The sequence below is a fragment of the Meleagris gallopavo genome, chromosome Z (genome assembly GCF_000146605.3).
Source record: "Meleagris gallopavo isolate NT-WF06-2002-E0010 breed Aviagen turkey brand Nicholas breeding stock chromosome Z, Turkey_5.1, whole genome shotgun sequence".
In the NCBI taxonomy this organism is placed as follows: Eukaryota; Metazoa; Chordata; class Aves; order Galliformes; family Phasianidae; genus Meleagris; species Meleagris gallopavo.
Window position 1 is genome coordinate 50,741,412 of NC_015041.2, and position 21,917 is coordinate 50,763,328.

At 38.8% G+C, this 21,917-nt stretch overlaps 1 protein-coding gene across 2 annotated transcripts in view; it reads left to right on the forward strand.

The window, feature by feature from the left end:
• MEGF10 (multiple EGF like domains 10) overlaps positions 1-21,917 on the forward strand; it is a 75,210-nt gene that overhangs the window by 21,307 nt on the left and 31,986 nt on the right. For both annotated transcript variants that reach the window (XM_010726019.3, XM_010726020.3), the window contains exons 5-11: positions 2,750-2,996; positions 3,314-3,434; positions 5,266-5,402; positions 11,429-11,641; positions 17,164-17,338; positions 18,206-18,326; positions 20,852-21,015. In XM_010726019.3, the coding sequence (XP_010724321.1) occupies positions 2,750-2,996; positions 3,314-3,434; positions 5,266-5,402; positions 11,429-11,641; positions 17,164-17,338; positions 18,206-18,326; positions 20,852-21,015 (1,178 nt within the window). The remainder of the gene's footprint in view (positions 1-2,749; positions 2,997-3,313; positions 3,435-5,265; positions 5,403-11,428; positions 11,642-17,163; positions 17,339-18,205; positions 18,327-20,851; positions 21,016-21,917) is intronic.

The following is a 21,917-nucleotide window of genomic DNA, read 5'->3' on the forward strand; positions in this document are numbered from 1 at the left end:
AAAAAAAAAAAAAGATGGCAACAAATTATGTTCACCTTTGCAAGAATAGTGCTCTGCATAAAACAACAGTATTTGGCTATTTCTTTATGATAAATACAGCAAATTAACCATGGTGCACAGACTGGCTTTTTCAGGACTCTTGTTTCTCTACTTAGCTTCTCTTTCATGCACACCCTGTGCTGAGACAGATGATGTACAACCTCAGCTCTGTTTGGCAGCCAGTAGCTGGCACTTTGGTGCGTGTGTGCATGTCGTGTTAGCATATGTGTGTGTGTCTGTGACCTTGGTGCAGTCAGGACAGCAGAGCAGCTACTCTGATTAAACTCCAGCTGACAGTCTGTAATCTGACGATAGTTATTAATGCAGAAACTATCCATTCCACCAGATCAGCAGCTGTGCAACTTCCAGTTCAGCTTTCTCAGTTTCTGAATACTAGGAAGTATCAGAAGCAGTCTGATGTAATAGTTGGTAAATTCAGCTTTCAAAACTAACTAAAAATAAAGTTATCACAAAAAACATTTCTACCCGTTGCCTTTTTCTTTCTTTAATGGTAAATGGAGTATCAGTTTCTGACAAATCACTTTAATTTCCTAGGGGGAATATTATTGATTAGCAGTCATTAGATGTAGAGGTAAAATACACTATTTACATGTCTCATTCAAAAATATTAGTTTTTTTCCCTTAATTCTGCAAATTTCTCAACAGCTCTGCCCATTACTCACAGTTAGATGTTAGGCTGGTGACAGGCCTTGCATAATGGACTGTTGTGCATCCATACTATGGTACAGCCATCACAGTCCTGGTGGAATGCTTCACTGTTGTGCTGTAATGAAGAATCACGCACTCAATATTTGTTACCCACCTGGCCATTGCCAGGAGAATGGTCATGAGGCTGGAAATCCTATTAGCAGCCGTCTGTTGCTTTTTATTTTAATGATTTCCTGCAAATGCAATGTGAAAATCACGTCAGGAAGCTAATAAATTATTTTATTCTGTGCAGTGCATGCTCTTGCAGTAAAATAGTCTAGAAAGGTTCAAGTTCATTGGCACAGCACGTTCATCCCATATGTCAGTAAATCCCCAGGAGTCAGCAAGATGCATCCCAGGGAGAGGCACCAGATTGGGAATGGGTGAAAGGAGCAGAAGGAGAGCAAGGCTCTGCTGCTTCACAAGTGAGTAGCAAGACAGTCTCCGTGCCTGGGTGTTTGCGCAATGGTAGATGTGAGGTGGGTTTGGTCTATATGGCTCTGAAACTAATTAAACCAATTCTCCAAACTGTGTGTGAATGTTGTTGCACACCACTTACCAGCTAGTGGGAAAAGAGCACAAACTGGAATTTATCAACGAAACATTTCTGCCATGTCTTTATATCTAAGGGTGGCTTTAGGTCATGTTCATCATTAGTTCTGCACTGGAACAGCCATGTGCTGTTGGCCGATCTGGGTTCTTCTGTTTATCAGGCATCCCTAACTTTTTTTTTGTTTTAATTATTATTCCATGAGGAATAACTGAAATTTAAATTGTATATTTTGTCTGGGAGCAGAAGAATGACTGTCATCTGAATCCATACTAATGTGTTAAGAAAAAAAAACAAAAACAAGTGTAGAGGTGTCTGTTCAGTCATGAAAGAACTTGTATCTGTCTCAAAAGTTCCACTGTTCTTACATATATAATTATATCCCAAAATATTTAGTTGTCTGAGGACAATCACCTGCTCAGTAAGCAGATTGTCTATTCTGTTCCATGTGAGTGTGCTGAAAATAAGTAGGTAGAAGTTGTGAATGAATGTGTGTTACTGTGGGTAAAGACATCTTGTAATGAACTGTATGCCATAGGGGTGTACGGTGTTGTGTGTGTAGTCCAGAGCAGAAAATAAGTATCATCAAGTCGATAAATGGAGAAACCACAGTGACAATAAGGTGGAATCATTCTGTCAGTTTGACAGTATTGCTGGACACTTTTAATGCATATAATATTTTCTGTTGCTCTGCATTTTGCTGAGTGCAGGTGTTCACAATATCCCCATTAAGCATACAGATTCTTGTGATCTTTACTGGGAAAAAAATCTTAAAAGGCTCTAATCCCTTTTCATTTGTGTAGCCTAATTGAACAGCTCCTGTAGCAGAACAATTCCTACCCTGAGGATTTGTCTCGAATTACTTTGCTGTACTCCAGGAAAGCGTGCCTGTTCTCTGCCTGTCTTTTTTGCCCCAGGAGAAGACTAAGAGAACAATGGTTGTCAGTCACTGAGGGGAGCCTAGACTTTCAGTAGCTGCAACTGACGCTTTTCTGTTGCAGTGCTGTTATTGATAGAACACAAAAATAAAACCAGGTCATTTGACCATATGATTAGCTCATTCCTGTTGAACTCTAAATGACCTTAACCTTCCTCTTCTTTACAGAATTCCCATGTTTCTCACTTTAAAAAAAATTCTTCCTAAACAGGAGGTTTTTTCTTTTGATTCTGAGATACCCTTTGTAGTTACTTATGGGGTTCTAATGGGCTGCATTGGCACACACAAGAAAAGATGCACTTGAGTGATCATGAAGACCACATTTAACCAAATCTGTTACATCCAGATAATGTTTTACCACCAAAAATATTATGGAGCTGAAGATGTGTCCAATAACAACTTTGGTGTATAACTTTTTCTTTCTTTTTGTCTTACGGTTGACTCATAGTTTCATCAGTGCTCTCTAACATGAGCTATTGTGAAAGTGGTTTACATTTTTCCTTCTGCTCTTCCAGCTTGTGACAGTGACCACTGGGGACCTCACTGCAGCAGCCGCTGTCAGTGCAAAAATGGAGCCTTGTGCAACCCCATCACTGGAGCCTGCCACTGTGCATCTGGTTTCAAAGGCTGGCGCTGCGAGGAGCGCTGTGACCAAGGGACGTATGGAAATGACTGCCATCAGAAATGTCAGTGCCAGAATGGAGCCACCTGTGACCACGTGACTGGAGAGTGCAGATGTCCTCCTGGATACACTGGAGCCTTGTAAGTAGAGGGCATGTTGTATACAGGGGGGAAATGCAGAGTATAAAGCATGCTAACAGGGGAAACCAAGTTTGGAGTAACTTTTGTTAGTTACAGAAGGTAACTTCTGTTACATTCTAGGTCTGTTCCCTTAGGTGTGTTGCAGGGATGCTATACAACCTATTGTATAACGCTATTCAGTTTGCTTCTGTTGTGAACTGCTTTCTCTTGCCTACTTTTGACCACAAACAAATGATAGCATTAGTAATACGGAGGTAGCTGGAGAGCGAGCCTTATGCCAAAGTAACAGTTGTGTCTGCTGTGTACCACCTCTGCAGCTGCGAGGATCTCTGCCCCCCGGGGAAGCATGGGCCGCAGTGCGAGGAAAGATGCCCCTGCCAGAATGGAGGCATCTGCCACCACGTGACTGGGGAGTGTGCATGCCCACCAGGATGGATGGTAAAAACATTTTCTAAAATCAACAGTGCCCTGCCAAATTTCCAAATTTCTAGATTTCAGACAGCATAAAAAAAGAGCAGTGAATTAGAACATAAAATGTAGCCAGGAGTAATAGGAAGTGTATTTCAGCATAAAAAACTGGGATAAAATACTTGAATAACCATCTGTTGCTGAAAATCCTCCAGCTCTGCACTGCTGTTTTAACCATGTAAAGTCCTGGGAAGCAAGGGACGTGAATTATACCTAAACAGGTAGTATCCATTGAATTTTGTCTAGAAAGTGTTCACTTCCAGATAGAACTTAATACTCTAGGGAGCTGAAAGCTCCTTAGAGAGACATTATGCATTTTTCGCAGGAGATTTTGCATATATTTTCAAATGTATAGTATACATTTCAAACAAAACAAAACAAAACCCAAACTTTAAGGTGTAGTGTTAAGTGGTGATAAAGAAACAAGACATCAGAATTTGACCTTTATTTTTTCACTTTCTACCCTCTGGTCAGTGGGTAGGGAAAGAAGCTACAAATGAAATTTCTCACTTGCATGTAAGCTCCCTTACCAAACTACCAGTTCTGAGTTAGGAAGTTGGAAGGTGATCAAGAAGATGGAAAGTGGTCAAAGCCCAACAGTTTCCTTAGAAAATATTTGCAGATAGTATTTACAGTCATATTTATTCTTTTTTTTTTTTTCTACATACATGTCCATGATGGGTGAAAATCCACATTTATTGAACTTCTAATTATCTCATGGTATATGAGGAGTTCAGTGGTAACATGGGCTCTTCACCAGCAAGGGTAGATCACTGTGAGCAAATGATGTCTCACTGTCTGAGCATTGCTCACCTGTCAACCTAACTTGGAGTATGGTAATTTTAACATTTATTCCATTTCATGATGGAAGAACACAAGTTATTGATCACAGGATACAGTTGTTTGCATTTTGCCTGTATTTCCTCTATTGGCCTCAATGCCACTAATGTAAAGAAATACAGCATATGAAGAAGTAGTGAAAAATTTCTGCCAGTGCACAAACTAATTAACTAATAACTAATAAGATACTCTTTAGCTTTTAGATTAGTTATCCACTCCAAATATTTATTTAAGCATAATTCAATAACAGTTTTAGATGTTTCAATTTTGTGTGACAATTTTGTTAACATAACCTTTTTGCTTTCCGTGTAAAATTGGCATAAAGTAGTCAAATAAGCTCTAAGTGTCTTATGTTAGCTAAAATTCCCATGTATCTTCCACCAGATGAGACACTTGTGAACCTGCTTCTCTTGAATTGGCTTCTTAAAAGTCTTAAGGTGTGATACTTCTGTCAGTACATAACTGCAGTTAATCCCAAATATGTAATTAGCAGTTCAGAAATTGAAGTCTTGTGGAAAAGAAGCTTTTAAGGTATTTCACTGCTTTTCCTTTCATCAGAAATAACAACAAGAGATCACGAACTCGTATAATTGGGGCATTACAGCAGTTGTGGATTTCTACGCTCTTGTTCACTGGAGGGCATTTTCAGATGTCTTGATATGTATGGCTGCTGATAAAGAAATTGGGAAGAGTTTGACATCAATTAGTCTTAATTGCTTTTTAATTTTCAGTGTTGCTTAGAAATAGTATTTTCCACAAGCTTTGGCCTGCTAAATGGAAATCCTGGAGGACTGTTACTATTTAATGCTGAAACACAGACTGTGAGATGGAGATGGGCCTTTCATTTCCAGGATCTGCACTAAATGAGTGACATGATCTCACTCTCCCTTCACTGCAAACCTTTCTTCCTTGTCTATTCAACCTGAAATCGAATTGTAAGATTCTTTTTCTGCATACACAGGGCATGGTCTGTGGTCAGCCTTGTCCTGAGGGTCGTTATGGGAAAAACTGTTCCCAGGAGTGTCAGTGCCACAATGGAGGGATCTGCGACTCAATGACAGGTCAATGCAATTGCAGCCCAGGCTACACAGGGGAAAGGTAAGAAAAAAAATATTTTTGCCAGACTGCTGAACCTGCAAGCGATCTGCTACAACAGAGAAATTGGAGAAGGTGGTAGAAAGACAAATGAAAAAGCCCATTAGATAATTAAAAGTTTTGTGAAGTGTTTTCCACATCACTTATCAGATATTGGATCTCAAGTTAAAAGTGATTACTTTTCTGTGAAGAGTTGCTTGGTTTCAGGAGTTTTATGCTGTGGCCCACACACTGCCAGTGTCCTGTGGGTCTTCATTCGAATGCTGTGCAGAATGATACAGATAGAGCTGTGGGGTAAGGAGTGAAGCTCTTGGTTTTCTCCAGATGTTTGGCAGGGTCTGTAGCAAGGAAGGCTCCTCCAGTTCCTCTTCAAAGTGAGCAGGCTGGAGAGTTGTCTCCTGAAGTATTGTGTTCAATACTGAAATGAAACTTTGGTATTTTCTAATTTGCTGTTAAAAAATCTTCAGTAGATTTCAGAAGAAAGAAAATTTTTGAAGCAGGGAAAAGTGGTGAAAAAAAAGCTTTCCTGCATACATTTTAAACAGCGCACAACTCATTTGCTGAAGTCAGCACTGTCTTAATCATTGTGGTCAGTCTAGGGGATCTCTGCCAACAATAGTAAGTATTATAACTGTATGCTCTTCCCACATGAGCTTCACAGGACATAGAGAAAGCTGTGCCAGGCATAAGGAAAAAAAAAATATGAAGAAGAGACACACTTAGTTCAGAGCCTGCAAAAATTATGAGGGCTGCTCTGAAATAAATGCTTCCTGTTTTATTATGGTGATCTGTGATGTCTGAGGTTGATGTTAGTTGAGGTTGATGAGGTTGAATCTTCCCACTGATATGCCATTATATATCGCTTTCTGACAGATGGCAGCAGAGGGGCAATTTGACAGAACGATGTCTGACATGGAAGTGTGTATGAAGCAGAGGTGTGTCCTTGAATTCCTCTATGCAGAAAAAATGGCACCCATTGACATTCACTGATGCTCGGTGAATGTTTATGGAGACCAAACATTGGATCTGAGCACAGTGAGGGGGTGGATGGTGTGTTTCAGCAGTGGTGGTAGCGATGAGAAAGACAAACCACATTCTGGACAGCCATGCACAGCTGTGACACCACAAAATGAAAAATGTCTTGATAAGCTCATCTGTGTGACTTGGTAGATCATGATCAGGGAACCATGTACAGAGCTGAATATTGCCTAAATGTGTTTGAAAAGAAGGTCACAATGAATATCACAGAGTTGAGTCCTTAGCTGGCTGATGTGGTAGCCCAGCCACCTTCCCTCATATTTGAAAAGTCTTGGCTGTCAAGCAAAGTCCCCAGTTACTGGAAGAAGGGAAACATCACTCCTATGTGTAAGAAAGGGAGCAAGGAAGATCCAGGGAACTACAGGTTGGTGAACCTCACTTCTGTGCCTGGGAAGATCATGGAGAAGATCCTCCTGGAAAACATGCCAAGGCACATTTGAGATGAGGAGGTGATCCGAGACAACCAGCATGGCTTCATGAAGGGAAGGTCATGCCTGACCGATCTGGTGGCCTTCTGTGATTGAATGACAGCATCAGTGGACAAAGTGAAAGCAACTGATGTCATCTACCTGGACTTCTGCAAAGCTTTTCACATGGTTCCCTCCCACATTTTACATCCTTTTCTCTAAATTGGAGAGATACAGATTAGAAGGATAGACTATTCAGTGGATGAGGAATTGGTTGGATAATTGCAGCCAGAGGATTGTGATCTACAGATATAGATGCAGATGGAGGCCGGTGATGAGTAATGTCCCCCCAGGGTCTGTCTTGGGACTTGTGCTCTTTAATATCTTGATCAGTGACATAGGTTATAGGCTTGAGTGTACCCTCAGCAAGATTACTGATGACACCAAGATGAGTGGTTGATATGGCAGAAGGAAGAGATGCCCATCCAGAGACACCTTAATAAACTTGAGAGATGGGCCTGTTTGAACCTAATGAGGTTCAATAAAGCAAAGTGCAAGGTTTTGCACTTGGGTTGGAGTATTCCCAGATATATATATAGACAAGGAGAAGAACTCCTTAAAAGTAGCCCTGCTGAGAAGGACTTAGGGGTCCTGGTAGATGAAAAACTTAACGTGAGCCAGCAGTATGTGCTTGCAGCCCAGAAGGCTAGCAGTATCCTGGGCTGCACAGAAGAGAGGTGGCTGGTAGGGCAAAGGAAATGATTATCCCCCTATATTCTGCCCTGGTGAGACCCCAGCTAGAATACGTGTCTATGTCTGGGATCCTCAGCACAGGAAAGATGTCAAGCTTTTGGAGAGGGTCCCAAGGAAGGCCATGAAGGTAATCCAAGGGCTGGAGCACCTCTCCTCTACAGACATGTTGGGATGGTTCAGTTTGGAGAATAGAAGGCTACGGGCAGATCTCATTATAGCCTTCCAGTATTTAAAGGGAAATTATAAACATGAGAGAGATTAACTTTTTACGTGGGTAGATATTGATAGGACAAAGGGAAGTGGTTTTAAACTAAAGGATGGAAGATTTAGATGTCAGGGGGAAAATTTCCACTGAGATGGTGTTAAGGTGCTGGAACAGGTTGCCCAGAGAGCTTGTGGATGCCCAGTCCCTGGAAGTATTCAAGGCCAGGTTGAATGGGGCTCTGGGCAGCCAGATCTAATACTTAATCTAGTGGCTGGCAACCCTACCTGTGGCATGGGCACTGGAGCATGATGATAGTTCCTTCCAGCTCAAGCCATTCTATGGTTCTATGATTCTGTGATTCTATGAAAGCTTATGCCAGGTGGGGTCCCATGAATGTTTACACAGGAACAGAAAGAATATCATATGCAAGTTTGTCAGGACCTACTGAACCAATACAAGGCTGAAGGTAACAGTTTCCTGGATCACATCATTACTGGTGACAAAATGTTGTGTCACCACTATGAACTGGAGTCAAAACAACAATCCATGGAGTGGAAATGTGAATTCCCCATCAAAGAAAATGTTTAAGGCACATTCCTCAGCAGGTTAAGTGATCCTGCATTTCCTCAAACTCAGACAAACCACTGCAACGCTGACTAAACTGAAGGCTCAAACTTCAGAGTCAGGACATAGAAGAAGACAACCTTTCTCTTGCAACACAGTAACTCCAGGCCCCATATCAGTTTGAAGACAGTAGAGCACATTGCCCATCTTGTCTGGACTATCACACCATACCCATCACATATTCTGAATTTTGTGCCTTCTGACTTTCTTCTTTTTGGGCTGATGAAAGATGCACAGCATGGGCAACATTTTCCTAGCAACAGTGCTGTCATAGCAGCAGTGAAACAGTGGGTCACCTCTGCTGGTGCAAATTTTTTGCAAGCCTGGCATGCATGATCTTAGTTCATCACTGGCAAAAATGTGTAGCTAATGGTTGTTGACTATGTTGAAAAAGAGTATTTTGTAGCTGAGAATTTGCTCTGTCAAATAGCATTATTTTACTCTTTGTATCTGTTGTAGATTCTGTTGGAATAAATAGGAGGCATTATTTTTGGAGCAACCTATGTACATTTGTCTCTGAAGAAACAGTGCAGTAATTGGTAGATGCATTTAAAGATACATATTTCAGCAGGGAAATCAAATGAATATTCATGTGAGAATGCACATATCACTCTCTGGTCTTTCTTAAAGCAAATTTTTTTTGTCTCAGATTATAAATCTGTCTGTAGTCTGAAATTCTTTGCAGATTGCTGTATTTTGATTCCTTTTTACAAGTCTGAGCTCCCTCTTTCCTACAAAATAGGATGGATTTTTCAATCTCTTGTTTTTCAAGATACTTTAAGGGCAGGAATAGGTCGGAAGCAAGATTATAGACAGCCAGTTATTTCATGGCTGTAGATTGGCAAGGGTTGGAAATATTACAAGAAATGAGCTAAGGAAGTGTGAACATACCAGCAGCATGGACAAAAGGACAATATTTAAAAGATGCTAAACCATTCTCAGCTTCTGTTTTTAACTCACTAGTATCTGCCTGAGATTTCAGTGCGGTTAGCTGCTCCTGGAATTTGGTAATACAGCAAGAAAAAAAGAATTGCTGGAGTATACTCAGTTTCTAGGTGATCTAATTTAACACAAGAGGATTTAGTTTAAAGCTGAACTCTTCAAAACTGATGAAGATGGTATTAAAAAGAAATTGGAGAAATAAATCTTATCTCATTGGTGTGGGATCAGTGGTTGTCACTTGGAGAAATTACATTCTCAGCTTTATCTGTATAACTTTATTAGGAAAAATTTAGATAGATTCCACTTTATTGTAACTCCCTTTGAAGTAAAAGAGATTTTATTACTGTCTCCAGTTACACCTTAAAATTCCCAGACTGAGGCATGTACCACAGAAGCATGAAATGAATATGCCTTCCCATTGTACCTCACAGGGCTCTGCTGAATGTGTTGCAGTGTCTTGTATCATATTAGCCTTTGAAATTCTCCTGAAGTAAACCATCAATCATACAGTTTTAGTCTTAAATGCTAATTGTATAAGAAAAGTGGAAAGAGACTTTCATTTAGATTTTTTTATGACTGGTGAAATCAGCGAGTTTTAAACTGATAAAAGCATTAACAATGTGTCATATTATCAGGTAATCTGTAAATTGATAAAGCGTACATGTACCCAGAAAATTGTAGATGATGTTATGTGCATATTATTCCCTGGTGAACTGACAACAAGGCTCAAGGCTTTGGTCTCAGAATGTTCTGGTCAGAAGCTCTGAGATTTAGATATTTTATTGTTTTGTCTATGTTTACATAATTAATTGTTTATAGGATACTTATACTGTTGAACATGGATATTTTCCCTGAGACACAAGCTATGAAATGTTATCATCCCTGGCTCTGGGACATGAGCCTGTTGAGCTGAGCGGTCGACCCTGACACACACAAACCAGTATTTTATTATTTCCTTGATGTTGGAGCCTTTAGTGGTTCTGTAGTGCTACAGACAGTTAAAGATGAAGAAGATGAAGCTTGCATCATATCTGCAAAATCACTGAACAAGCTTTTATGAGAGGACTCACTAGGAATCGATTTTCAAGTTCAAAGTTAGTGGAAATTGTCCTTTAGTAGTCAAGCCTAGACAGTTAAAGATATAGTCTGATCTTTATGTAAATGTGTTTAATGTATGAAAGATAAATGAAATACAAATTAGCTAAACCAGTTATCTTCTAAACACTCTGCAAATGAAAGGGAAAATTTTGATGAACAGCTATATTTATTAGGAGACATTCTCCTTAAGGAGCAATAAGTAATGATTGCTACATACCCATGGGTTAAACTCCAGTCTTCTCTATCATATAAATACAAAATCAGTAAAGTCAGATGAAATAAAGAGTTTGGGATTCTTGATGATTTTCTCAGGTCATTATATGAATCTACTAAGGGTAAAGAAAACCATATAAAGAAAAATGTCAGAATGAAATTCGGGAAATAAAGTCGTAAAAATAACGTATGTTTGGAAACATAATTAGAAAATACTCTCTCTGGAGTCAGCTGAGAGCAGTTGCAAGGAATCTTCTGCCTGAGTGTCTGCAGGGGCACAGATGTCTGCTGGCTGTTCACAATATTGCTAAGTGGAATATCCAGATCACTAACCAAAAATAAATAAATAAATAAAGATAAAAAATATGGGTGGACATCTTTTGAAAACAAAATTCTTGAAAATTTATTACATTTCATACCTAACTTCTGATTTAAGTGGATTCAATTTTGTTCTGGTTATTGAATATGAAATGCAGTGGTCTGTATATGCCTGTTGTCTCCTTTGTTGGAGAGAAGAGAGATCTTTCCCAGAGTAGTCTGCGGAGGCAGTGTTTCTAAGCCTGGCTTGCAAGCAAAGGAATCCAGAGAGACAGGCATTTTAAAATATAATGATATATAAATTCTTGGTCTACTTATGACAAATTTTAGACCTGAGTCAGATTCCTCGTAAACAGAATTTCCCTTAAATCCCTAAAAGCTGTATTTACTTAAAGTAAAATTAATCGCTTTCTCCTTTGTTTTTCGCACAGATGTCAAGATGAGTGTCCAGTGGGCACTTATGGAGTACAGTGTGCTGAGACCTGCCAGTGTATGAATGGTGGAAAATGCTACCATATCAGTGGTGCTTGCTTCTGTGATCCAGGATATACTGGAGAGCACTGTGAAACAAGGCTTTGCCCTGAGGGAGTTTATGGTCTCAAATGTGACAAAAAGTGTCCCTGCCACTTGCATAATACCTGGAGGTAGGCTTTACACCCTATAGCCTGTTCTCTTTTTCTGTGTAGGCCTGAGAGATCAGAATACAATCTGAAAAGAAATAATTATTGATGCAGAAGGGCTTTCTGATATACATTCATGGAAATGGAAGCAACTAAACATTTCTGAGAGTCTTTAGTATTTTCTAGCCATAATAAGAAAGAAGATACCAACTCCAAAGAGCTTCTGATTGTTGGTACAAGTATGTGTATTTATTCTTAATATTAACCTCTACATTCAATCACTGGTACATGACATAAATGTTATGACAAAATGTCATACTTTTTCTATATTTACCAAATGAATATATCTTTGTATTCCTCAATGTATGAAGTCCATTCTCTGGGATACTTAAATGTGAACTCAATTGAAATCAATGGGTATATAGCCTTAAGACTGAGTCCAGTAAGGAAGAAGAATCCATTTTTCTCTCTTCTCTCTCCCTCCCTCCCCTCTGTAAGAATTAGAGCAGGTGAGTAATTTAATCCGAAATTTCTGAAGCCTTACCAATTGTAAATCTAATTTTTTTTTAATTGTCACTTAAACACCAGAAAGCTCTTAAAATCTGATCTGTAGAAACCAACTAAAAGTAGTTTTGCACTTGTCTTACTTTTTCCCATCTCTCCTTTCTCAGACATAGTCTTATTTTTTGAGTTTTGTATGTCTTCGTGGACTCCACTCTGAACATACTGTTATGAAAATCTGTATACTTAACTATTTGGAGACAGTCTTTCAGCTGTGAAGGAGGAATGTCAGTTGAAGCAAGTCGGTGTATTTAGAAAACAATTCTTATTACAAAACTGTTCCTTTGATGAAATATTTTGGTCACTGCATTTGCTTACATGTACCTTTGTTAATAGTCACAGTACCTTATATAACTTTTGTGAGTATATGATGAACTTAACTGTTGAAAACTGTTGTCAGAGAAATTTGCAGAAATTATTTACTGTAGCATAGAATGCTGTTGTACTTTGTATACAGATTTAAAAAAAAAGCCTTTAGTTAGAATTTAGAAGTGATGTTAAAGCACTCAAGCACCTATGTGGAAATAACCTACTAGGGCTCTGTGAAAAACTGTTTTGTGGATTGCCTGAGTTGTTGAACATTACCATTCATTGGCAAGTCGATGTGACAGCAAGCTGAATTTACTTTCCATTCATGTGCTTGCACAGTCATGTACTTGCAGTTCTGTTTATCCCATTTACTTGAGATGCCTTAAAAGAAAACACTAAAAACTGTGTTTTTGACATAAAATCAAGCCACTTTGGGCAATACATTCAAGAATAAATGGAATCATAATGCTGACCTGTCTAGCTCTCAAATTATGCTGGGAGACCGAATACTATTGCGTTATGAATTATGCTAGCTACTTTTCTGCAAATGTGTCTGTAGACTGTTGCAGAAGCTTTGTTTGACAGAAACGCATTACAATGTATAGTGTTGCTGATGTTACAGGGATTATTTCTGGTTCATGTTCAACACAGCTGTTTCTTCATTTATACTGCGTAGGACAGCTTGTCATCAAATCAGATCACAAATGTTCACGTGTAAACAGTAACATATGGTTGATTGATCTTTTGAACATCTTCACCTCCATATGACAAATAAAAAGACTACAGCATTATAGGTGTGGGAGCATATTCACAAGGGCATAGTAACCAGCGAGGAAAACAAAAATTTTCATGACTTTAAAAGTGTATTTGTCATAGGTGAATAATATCAGCAAATAACAGAAATCAAAGGCTAAAAGACTATTTGAGTAATCATTGGAAGGAATTGAGTTGGAAGGGCCCTCAAAGCTCACCCAACCCCAATCCATGCCGTGGGGCAGGGCTGCCCCCCACCAGCTCAGCTGCCCAGGGCCCCATCCAGCCTGGCCTTGAGTGTCTCCAGAGATGGGGCACCACAGCTTCTCTGGGCAGCTGTACCAGGACCTCACTGCCTTCTGAGTAAGGAATTTCTGCCTAACATCTAACCTTAATTTTTCCTCCCTTCTACTTCAAAGGCTTTCCCTTTATCTTATGACCATCTGCCTAAGTAAAAAGTTGGTCTTCCTCCAAACTAAGCTCCAAATAAGTGCTGAAACAAATAGTTCAGAAGTGAGAACTTCCCTGCAGACATGTCACTTTTAGCAATTTTTTGAGAAGCAAGTCATCCAGGATACGACTTTCTTAACACTTTAGGGAATATTCTCATTTCGTACTTTGTTATCACAAGTAATATTTGGGCTTGTTTGAGCCAAAAGAGCTTCATAGCATTAACCCTTTAACAGCAGTCAGTAGTCCCAGGATACTAAAACGATACTGTACTGTATCTCCTCTTTTTATAAACTCCATGTGTCTGTATATCCAGGACTTTGAAGGGACTTCTTGGGATCTTTCACCTACATATGACCATTGACACAGATTTCTCAAAAAGGAACTGTTGATAGGTCCTGAGCTCCATGTTATTGTTTACATTCTTGCATTCGCAGATAAGAAAATGAACTAAAGGTTAATGAAAAAAAGTAGTTAGCAGCAAAAAATATTCCTTATCTCAGATGAAACGTGTGAAAAATTGTGAAGCCTTGAAATTTTTTGTTTTCCTCATTGGTTATTATGCTCTTGCAAACATGCTCCCACACCTACTGTGCTGTTGAGTTCCTTTTAATTTGTCATATGGAGGTTAAAAAGTTTTTTTTTTTTAAAAGACAAAAAACAGCCAACTATATGCTACTGTTTACATGTGAGCATTTGTGATCTGTAGGTAAGTTGCAGTACACAAGAAGGTATCTAGCCTTCTTCAAATGTTTAAAGATGAAAAACCACTGTGATGTAAAACTGTTGTGTACACGTTGCTATTATGATATTCTGATTGAGGAAATGGCATCAAAACAAGTTTGCCAATAATTCATTTTTTTAAAAAACTGAAGTCAATTTACATGTAGGGTAGGCTAAGCTACAGTTATTCGCTGCTGCTGTTGGTTAATGGAGCTCCTGCCTAATGAAAGGCATGCACAATGCTCTTCTAGCTATGAACAGTAGCAGCCAAAATAGCCATACACCCCATAAAGGGTTAGATACAGGTGTATTCCAGAGATTTTGTTCTTTTTGGACAGCAGCAGATAACAACCTTCTTCAGTCATGAGATGGATCTTTTCTGTTACCTATCTGATACCTATCTTTTCATAGGTATGAGCTAGAGTGAAAATCAGACACAGACTTCTGTTCCGTGATTAGGTGACACTATCGATACTCTCCTTTTTACTAGACAGCCAAGAATAAATCTAGAGTGAGTTAGCTGGCTGAAAATCAAGATACTCATCTGAATTGCTATAATATATATTATCACAGATATATTTTATGTCAGTGTACAAAGTAAGGTTGTACTTCTAGAAAGTGTGAACAAAAGTGCAAATAAAAGTGAACGTGCTGGCAGTATTTCTCAACATGTCTTTGTTTCCCTATCTTAACATAAATCTTTTTGACAATTAAGCTAACTGCATGAGAACCCACCAAAAGCTTTAGAACAACTCCAGCTTCCTACATCTAATTACAAATTATGGAGTACTAATTTTGGTGTCAATCAATATATGTGCAAGTATGCCTTGTAACACTCACTGGGAGGGCACAGAATGTCGATGCCTCTGTCTGCTTCATACCTAATGCTTGCTCATGCATGTAGTCTCCCTCTATTCTGAAAGGAAAAGAACCAACAACAAATGAAGCTGGGATTTACTCATATGTCTTAAAATGACAGAACTAATTTTACACTTAAAATATTCTGATTCATATTCTAATGACTGTTCAGTTATGGATTGAACAACCCTTCCATATTCCTTGCCCTGTATTCTTCCACTGGTATGAAACCTAGGGATTGGATCCAAAATGCCACTACAAAATGTCTAAATGTCTACAGGCTGGAGTTAAGAATAGGGTACAAATCGGATTCTCCCATCATGTGTTTTCTTAGTCTAGCATTTCGTTTTCCATGAGAATAGTTCTGTTCCAAGTAATTTCATTGGCAGTATACTTATAACTGAATAAACAACCAGAAGTGTTGACTGTGAATCCCATGAGTTTTGAATCAATTTTGCATGCATCATTTAGCTAAAACAACTTTTCCTCCTGGCTTTATGTATGCTAGCTTAATACTTTTAAAAAGAGGTTTTAATTCTTCATGACCCTCAAATTCTTGTATTGTTAAAGTGTACACAATTGTATATACAGAACTGACTGTACAGTAACACTCCATGCTTTTATAATTCATTCTTTCCTTGATCAGCACTACACTGTCGGTTGTGTTTCATAACAAGAAACTTCTGGTTTGAAAGAGTGTATCTTGACACTAAGAGCAATTCGTACTGCTTTTCCTTGTCCTGCAACTTTTTCAAAGAACATGATTATTACTTATGTTATAGTACTTATAAGTGTAGTAGGTGTTTTTTTAAACTTTCCAGTGGTTAGGAAAATACTTTATTTCATATACACCACACACCCCCCCCACAAATTGTAAGCAAATCTCGCAGAATCAGTCTCTTGTCATGGGTAATTTAACATGCCTGGACAAAGGCACATTTTTCCAGCACTTAAAGAAACTTCAATCAGTGGCAGACGAATATCTTTAAACAGTCTTCCCATTGTAAATATATTGGATTTGTATTTTAAGGCTTTCCTTTTGTGAGAATTGAGCAAGTGCTTTATCTGCCAGAGTCCTACAGAGTACCTCTTTGTGTCCACTTCTCCAGCACATACATCTTAGCACAGCTGATAATGTCCATTTGTTATGAGGCAACAGCTGTCTGACTGGCCCTTCAATGGAACTGCTGTTCCAGGTAGGGACAGATGGTCTGCTACCAGGTATGGCCAACACAGGGGAGATATTCGCCAAAAGATTCCTGGTCTGGTGGTATATCTGAATTCTGCCCAATGCAAATGGTTTTGTAGCATTCCTGGAAAGACGCCTATTGTTCTCTTTTAAACTAGAGGTTTGGAAAGAGCATGCTTGTAACTCATTTAATGTTGTGTTACTGTTTTAGGATTAGTTGTTGTATTGTTATTTTAGTGAAGCATCATTTCTCAGACAAATTGCTGCTGAATTTGGTCAGCCTTATGAAAAGGATCCTATTCTTGTTTAAACAAACATCTAGTGATACATTTTGGGATTTTAATGCTTTCATCACTTTAATATCAGTAACCATGGATATATATTTAATAGTAAAGACTATGTTTTAAGAGATAAGATTGTCTTCAACAAGCTACAGAAAAATGATATATCTTCTTTTCTCTCCGTGTCCTCCCAAAATGTCTGTATGATACGTAATACTAATTTCTCTTATCTTAGTTGGCATGCATTTTTACATGTATAGACAGAGCCCTTTGCTCTGTGGTTTGGGGAGGAAACCCATCTCTATGCATAGAATGCAAGATTCTTTATGCAACCTATCTGTAACAGCATTTTGTTCTCTGGAAAAAAATACTGGTGTCACATTTAACCCTGAATTATTTATCCTTTCATCTCCTCTTGGCAGCTGTCACCCTATGTCTGGGGAATGCTCCTGCAAGCCTGGCTGGTCTGGGCTCTACTGCAATGAGACATGTTCTCCAGGGTTCTATGGCAAGTCTTGTCAGCAGATCTGCAGCTGCCAAAATGGTGCTGATTGCGACAGCGTGACTGGAAAATGCACCTGTGCCTCTGGGTTTAAGGTAAATAAGTTTTACTTTCTTTATTGAAGTGCAGAAAGGTTAAAGATGCCAGAGTGCCCTTTCTATATCACAGTAAAGGAGAGGTAAGAATATTTGGCTATCACAGGGTGTGTTACAGAATAAGACCCTGGAAAGGCAGAATTTGTGTTTAGCTCTAAGTACTGAAATGTAACCATGGTTAAGATAGGAAAGTTCACTGCTTCATAGGATATTGATATACAAATGAGGAAGTGCTCCTGAGATGTAAATAAAGGAATGAACTTGTTGTTATCTTACGGTCTTGATTCCTTGTGCTCCATTCAGAGAAACTCTGGACAAAGACACTTGTTTTTACAGTTTAAGATACATTATTCAATAGCTTTTACACATTTGTTGTTCTTTGTGCATTGGATGCTAATAACCTAACACAGAAATGTGGTTTACAGTATGACTATTCCAGCAGTAATATTTCAACTAAATTAATTCTTAAAAGATTTTACATAACCACAGTAATTTCCATTAAACTACTATCTGGCTGTATTTTGGTTTTGCAAAGGACTTTTTTATTACTAAAAATATCACCTATTGATCTCATCATGTGCTGTTCATTAGCTATGTGACATGAGCTCTCATTGCAACAAATAGAAAACTAATGGTTATAGTAGACCTAAAAATCATGGAGAACTTAGTGTGAAAGACTTCTTTTCCCTTAAATTCAGGATAAATTAGTGACAGCCTAAGATATTTGTGGCTTGTGTGTTTTCTGACTTGTGTGGCATCTGAGTCAGTCATCACAATCAGTCAATTCCATGTCCAGATGTTAGAGATACAGTTATATTGCCTGAACTTTCTGTAAGAGTTTTTAGACTCTACTTTTGTGTAACACAGGGTGCTGATTGTGGTACTCCTTGTCTTCCGGGTACATATGGAGTAAATTGTTCTTCTGTCTGCAACTGTAAAAACGAAGCCATATGTTCACCAGTAGACGGTTCTTGTGCCTGCAAAGCAGGTAAGTGTGTCTTCAGATTAATATTCTGAAATCATAAAATCAAGTTGAGTTTTTGAAGTTGGGAAGAAGCAATGCATTTAATAAACAGCAGACCAACTGTAAGGCCATATATTTTATTCTCTATGCTTCTCCTACAGTGAAAGGTGAAAAATGGGAGAGCATCTGCCCAGAGAAGAGGACACATACTTTGTATTCATCTGAAAGAGCTGGATATTGTGGCTGGATGAACTACTAGTATTTATTTAGTCTGAGATGGGCTGCCACTTGTCTCTTCGTGATAGGGCTAGGATTTGCTAGAATGACTTCTGGTATGCAGTTTATGTGTTGTTAGGCTTACTAGCCAAAGCAGCCCTACTTCTGCTCCATTTGGATGAGCACCAGCTCTGCCTACCACACTCTTTGTACCACAGAGACACAATTATTTTTCTGCCACTTTAACACTGATGTTGGTCTCTCAGTAAGAGACAAGTTTTGAAGAGATCTTTTCACATGTAAAGATCTACAGGTCTATATGAGTTCCCATTCAGTACAAAATATAATACTAAGCTCTATTTAAAGATCCCTTCCTGAAATACACACTGAGGATGTACTCTTTTTCTCATTTCTGCTGTAAGAAAGTTTTTAAAAGGCATCATCTCTCAGCTGTGATGCTGGATTACTGAGAAGAGAGGGGGCAGGCAAATCCATGAGCCCAGCTTATGTTTTCTCCCACTCTTAAAATGTTGGAGGTGCTGGAGGGGACATCAAAACCCACCCAGCCCCAATCCGTATCGTAGGCAGGGCTGCCCCCCCCGGCTCAGCTGCCCATGGCCCCATCCAACCTGGCCTTGAGCGCATCCAGGGATGGGGCAACACAGGTTCTCTGGGCAGCTGGGGCCTCACCATCCTCTGACTGATTAATTTTCTCATAATATGTAATCTCAATATCCCTTCTTTTAGTATAAGCATTCCTCCTTGTCCTATCACTATCATATTGTTTAAAAAGTAAATCTCCCTGTTTTTAAGCCTCCTTTAAGTACTGAAAGGACATAATGAGATCTTCCCAGGGCCTTCTCCAGGCTGAACAAGCCCAGCTCCCTCCACCTCTTTTCATAGGAGAGGTGCTACAGATATCTGATCATGTCTCTTTACATCCTTTCCCTATTAACTGAGGATATTTTCTATAAGTTTAATAACTCAGGTGCCCAGTTCTTTGGAGGTTGGTTTGACACAGGTAAGACAATGATGAAGATCCCATAGATTTCAATGAAATGAGAATACCTTCCAGTTTTCACATGTTGCATATAACTACCACTTCCCTGCTTTGCTCCTTCTACGAAAATTCTTCCTCTGCTTTTTGAATTAGTAGTCACATTGCTTTTCAGTCATGATATTTAGAGATGAGGCAGCTCTGTAGCTCTGAGAAAAGCAGGTTAGTGTGGGTAGATCAGCATGCATTTGGAAAATGTAACCTGCCTGCCATTGAAAGATTCCAATTCTGATATCATTTGCCTCTTTTAACTCTGCTTATGCTATGGGAAGCTCTTTAAGGAGACAGAGAAGGAAACTTTAATAAGCCCTGAAAAACACTGGAGAGAAAGTGTCTCAATTTTCTAGCTATTATAGTGTAACATTTTTTCCTGAAATGACCCCTAAACTCTGAAATTATCAATATAGGACATGAGGCAGCTCTATTTCAATACATTTGTTTTGCATAGTCTATTGATTGTACTCTCTGCTGAATTATTTTTCCCTTCGCTTACTGTAAACAAGGTACAAAATTGGAAAGTTGGCTTGTGTCATTGCTGATGATAACATATGACTGGCTCACTTGTTTTCTGTCATACCCAGTAATTGATCACATTTTTTAAAACCTATTTACATTTCTGTTTATCCAGTGCACAGTCTGTGAATCATTACTATCAAATATAATCAGTGGTGAATGCTGCATTTCAGAGACACTTTCCATTACGTTCTATTTTGCGTTTGAAGAAAGTGCAGAAGTCATCTACAAGGTCTTCTGTGTATCCTTGGAGAAATCCAGCTTGTGCACTACTTTACTGTTGTATTTCCTCTATTTTTATATTTTTTCTTTGGGGGGGTGCGGTGGGGAGGAGAATCTAAGATTTCTGTTAAAACCACACTGCAGAACTGTCTATATTTAGAAATGGTGTAAGAACTATGAAAGTAGCAGCTTAAGTGAAAAGATTATAATTTTTTTTCAGGCTATCCCTTAAACCTTTCAAGATACTTAGTGCTTCTCAGCAAAATTTCAAGGTGTCTGTGATTTCCTTTCAAATCTCTCATCAATAGCTCCTGTATGTTGGCACCTACTGCAAAGTATGTGCTGTGCACAGATGTTACAAGGTGCCCTTCTGCGTCTTTGTTCAAATCCAGACAAATTTTCAGCTGAAATAGTATCACTATCCTATAGTGATTCTGTGTGCCTTGGAGATTCCAAAGGGGAGGTGGAGGGAAATGTGTGCTCAGTGAGGAGTTGGGGGAAAACCTGATTAATTTGTCCCTTTAATTCTTGTTTATGGTAGGTTGGCATGGTGTAGACTGTTCAATCAATTGTCCCAGCGGTACCTGGGGACTTGGCTGTAACTTAACTTGCCAGTGTCTTAACGGAGGGGCTTGCAATGCTCTGGATGGAACCTGTACCTGCGCCCCGGGCTGGAGAGGAGAAAAGTGTGAACTCCCTTGCCAGGTAATTCAATCATTTTGCTCAATATGGCATTGTGTTAATACCAGGCAAAGGGACACTAGTATAATTCTTCTCAGTTCATGAGAATAAATCCATAAGAAGCACTGCACCTAAAAGTCATCCCATGTTTGACCAGATTCAACGTTATGGACATGAAGCAAATGCTTCACAGCACACTGCTGCTGCACAGCACACTGAAGCACAGTGTAGAATGACTAGGATGATTAAGGTTGGTAAAGACCTCTAAGATAACAAGTCCAGCAGCGATGACCATCCAAGAAATGACTACACAAGACAGAGATGCACAGATGAACATTTTTTCTGATTTCACACCTGAAAGTTTAACCTGACTTTTCCTATGCTCCTTTAGGATTTATTGAAAAACATAGTTTTTACCTCCTTCTCAGCATGAAATCTCATCAAAACTGCTTCTATCAAACTACTTTAAGGAAAAACAATGACAGAAAAATATAGCAAAGACATATTCCACATGTAGCAACATAAATTTAATTAAATTAGCCATAACTGTGGTAAGGTATGAATGAAGAACTTCCTTTCTCAGTCATGCATGAGAAGGCATTCTTATCATGCAATCCCATGACAGGCCTTTGCTTTTCTATTGGGACTGTGGCTTCTATTATACCCCAGACAGAAATCACTCTGTAGACAGACATGTGTCTAATCAGTTCTGTTCTACACTATAAGAAGCCATAAAAATCCTTAATTTCAAAACACAGGAAGATGGAAAATGCAAACAGTTTGTTTTATTTTTCAACTATTCTAAATACATTTCATAAACAAAACAAAAATAATTTTTTGGTGGAAAAAATGTATTTTTCCAGAGCCCATCTTTTCTAATGACAGATTCCAGTTTTCTTGGAAATTTTAAACAAATTTTATTGTTT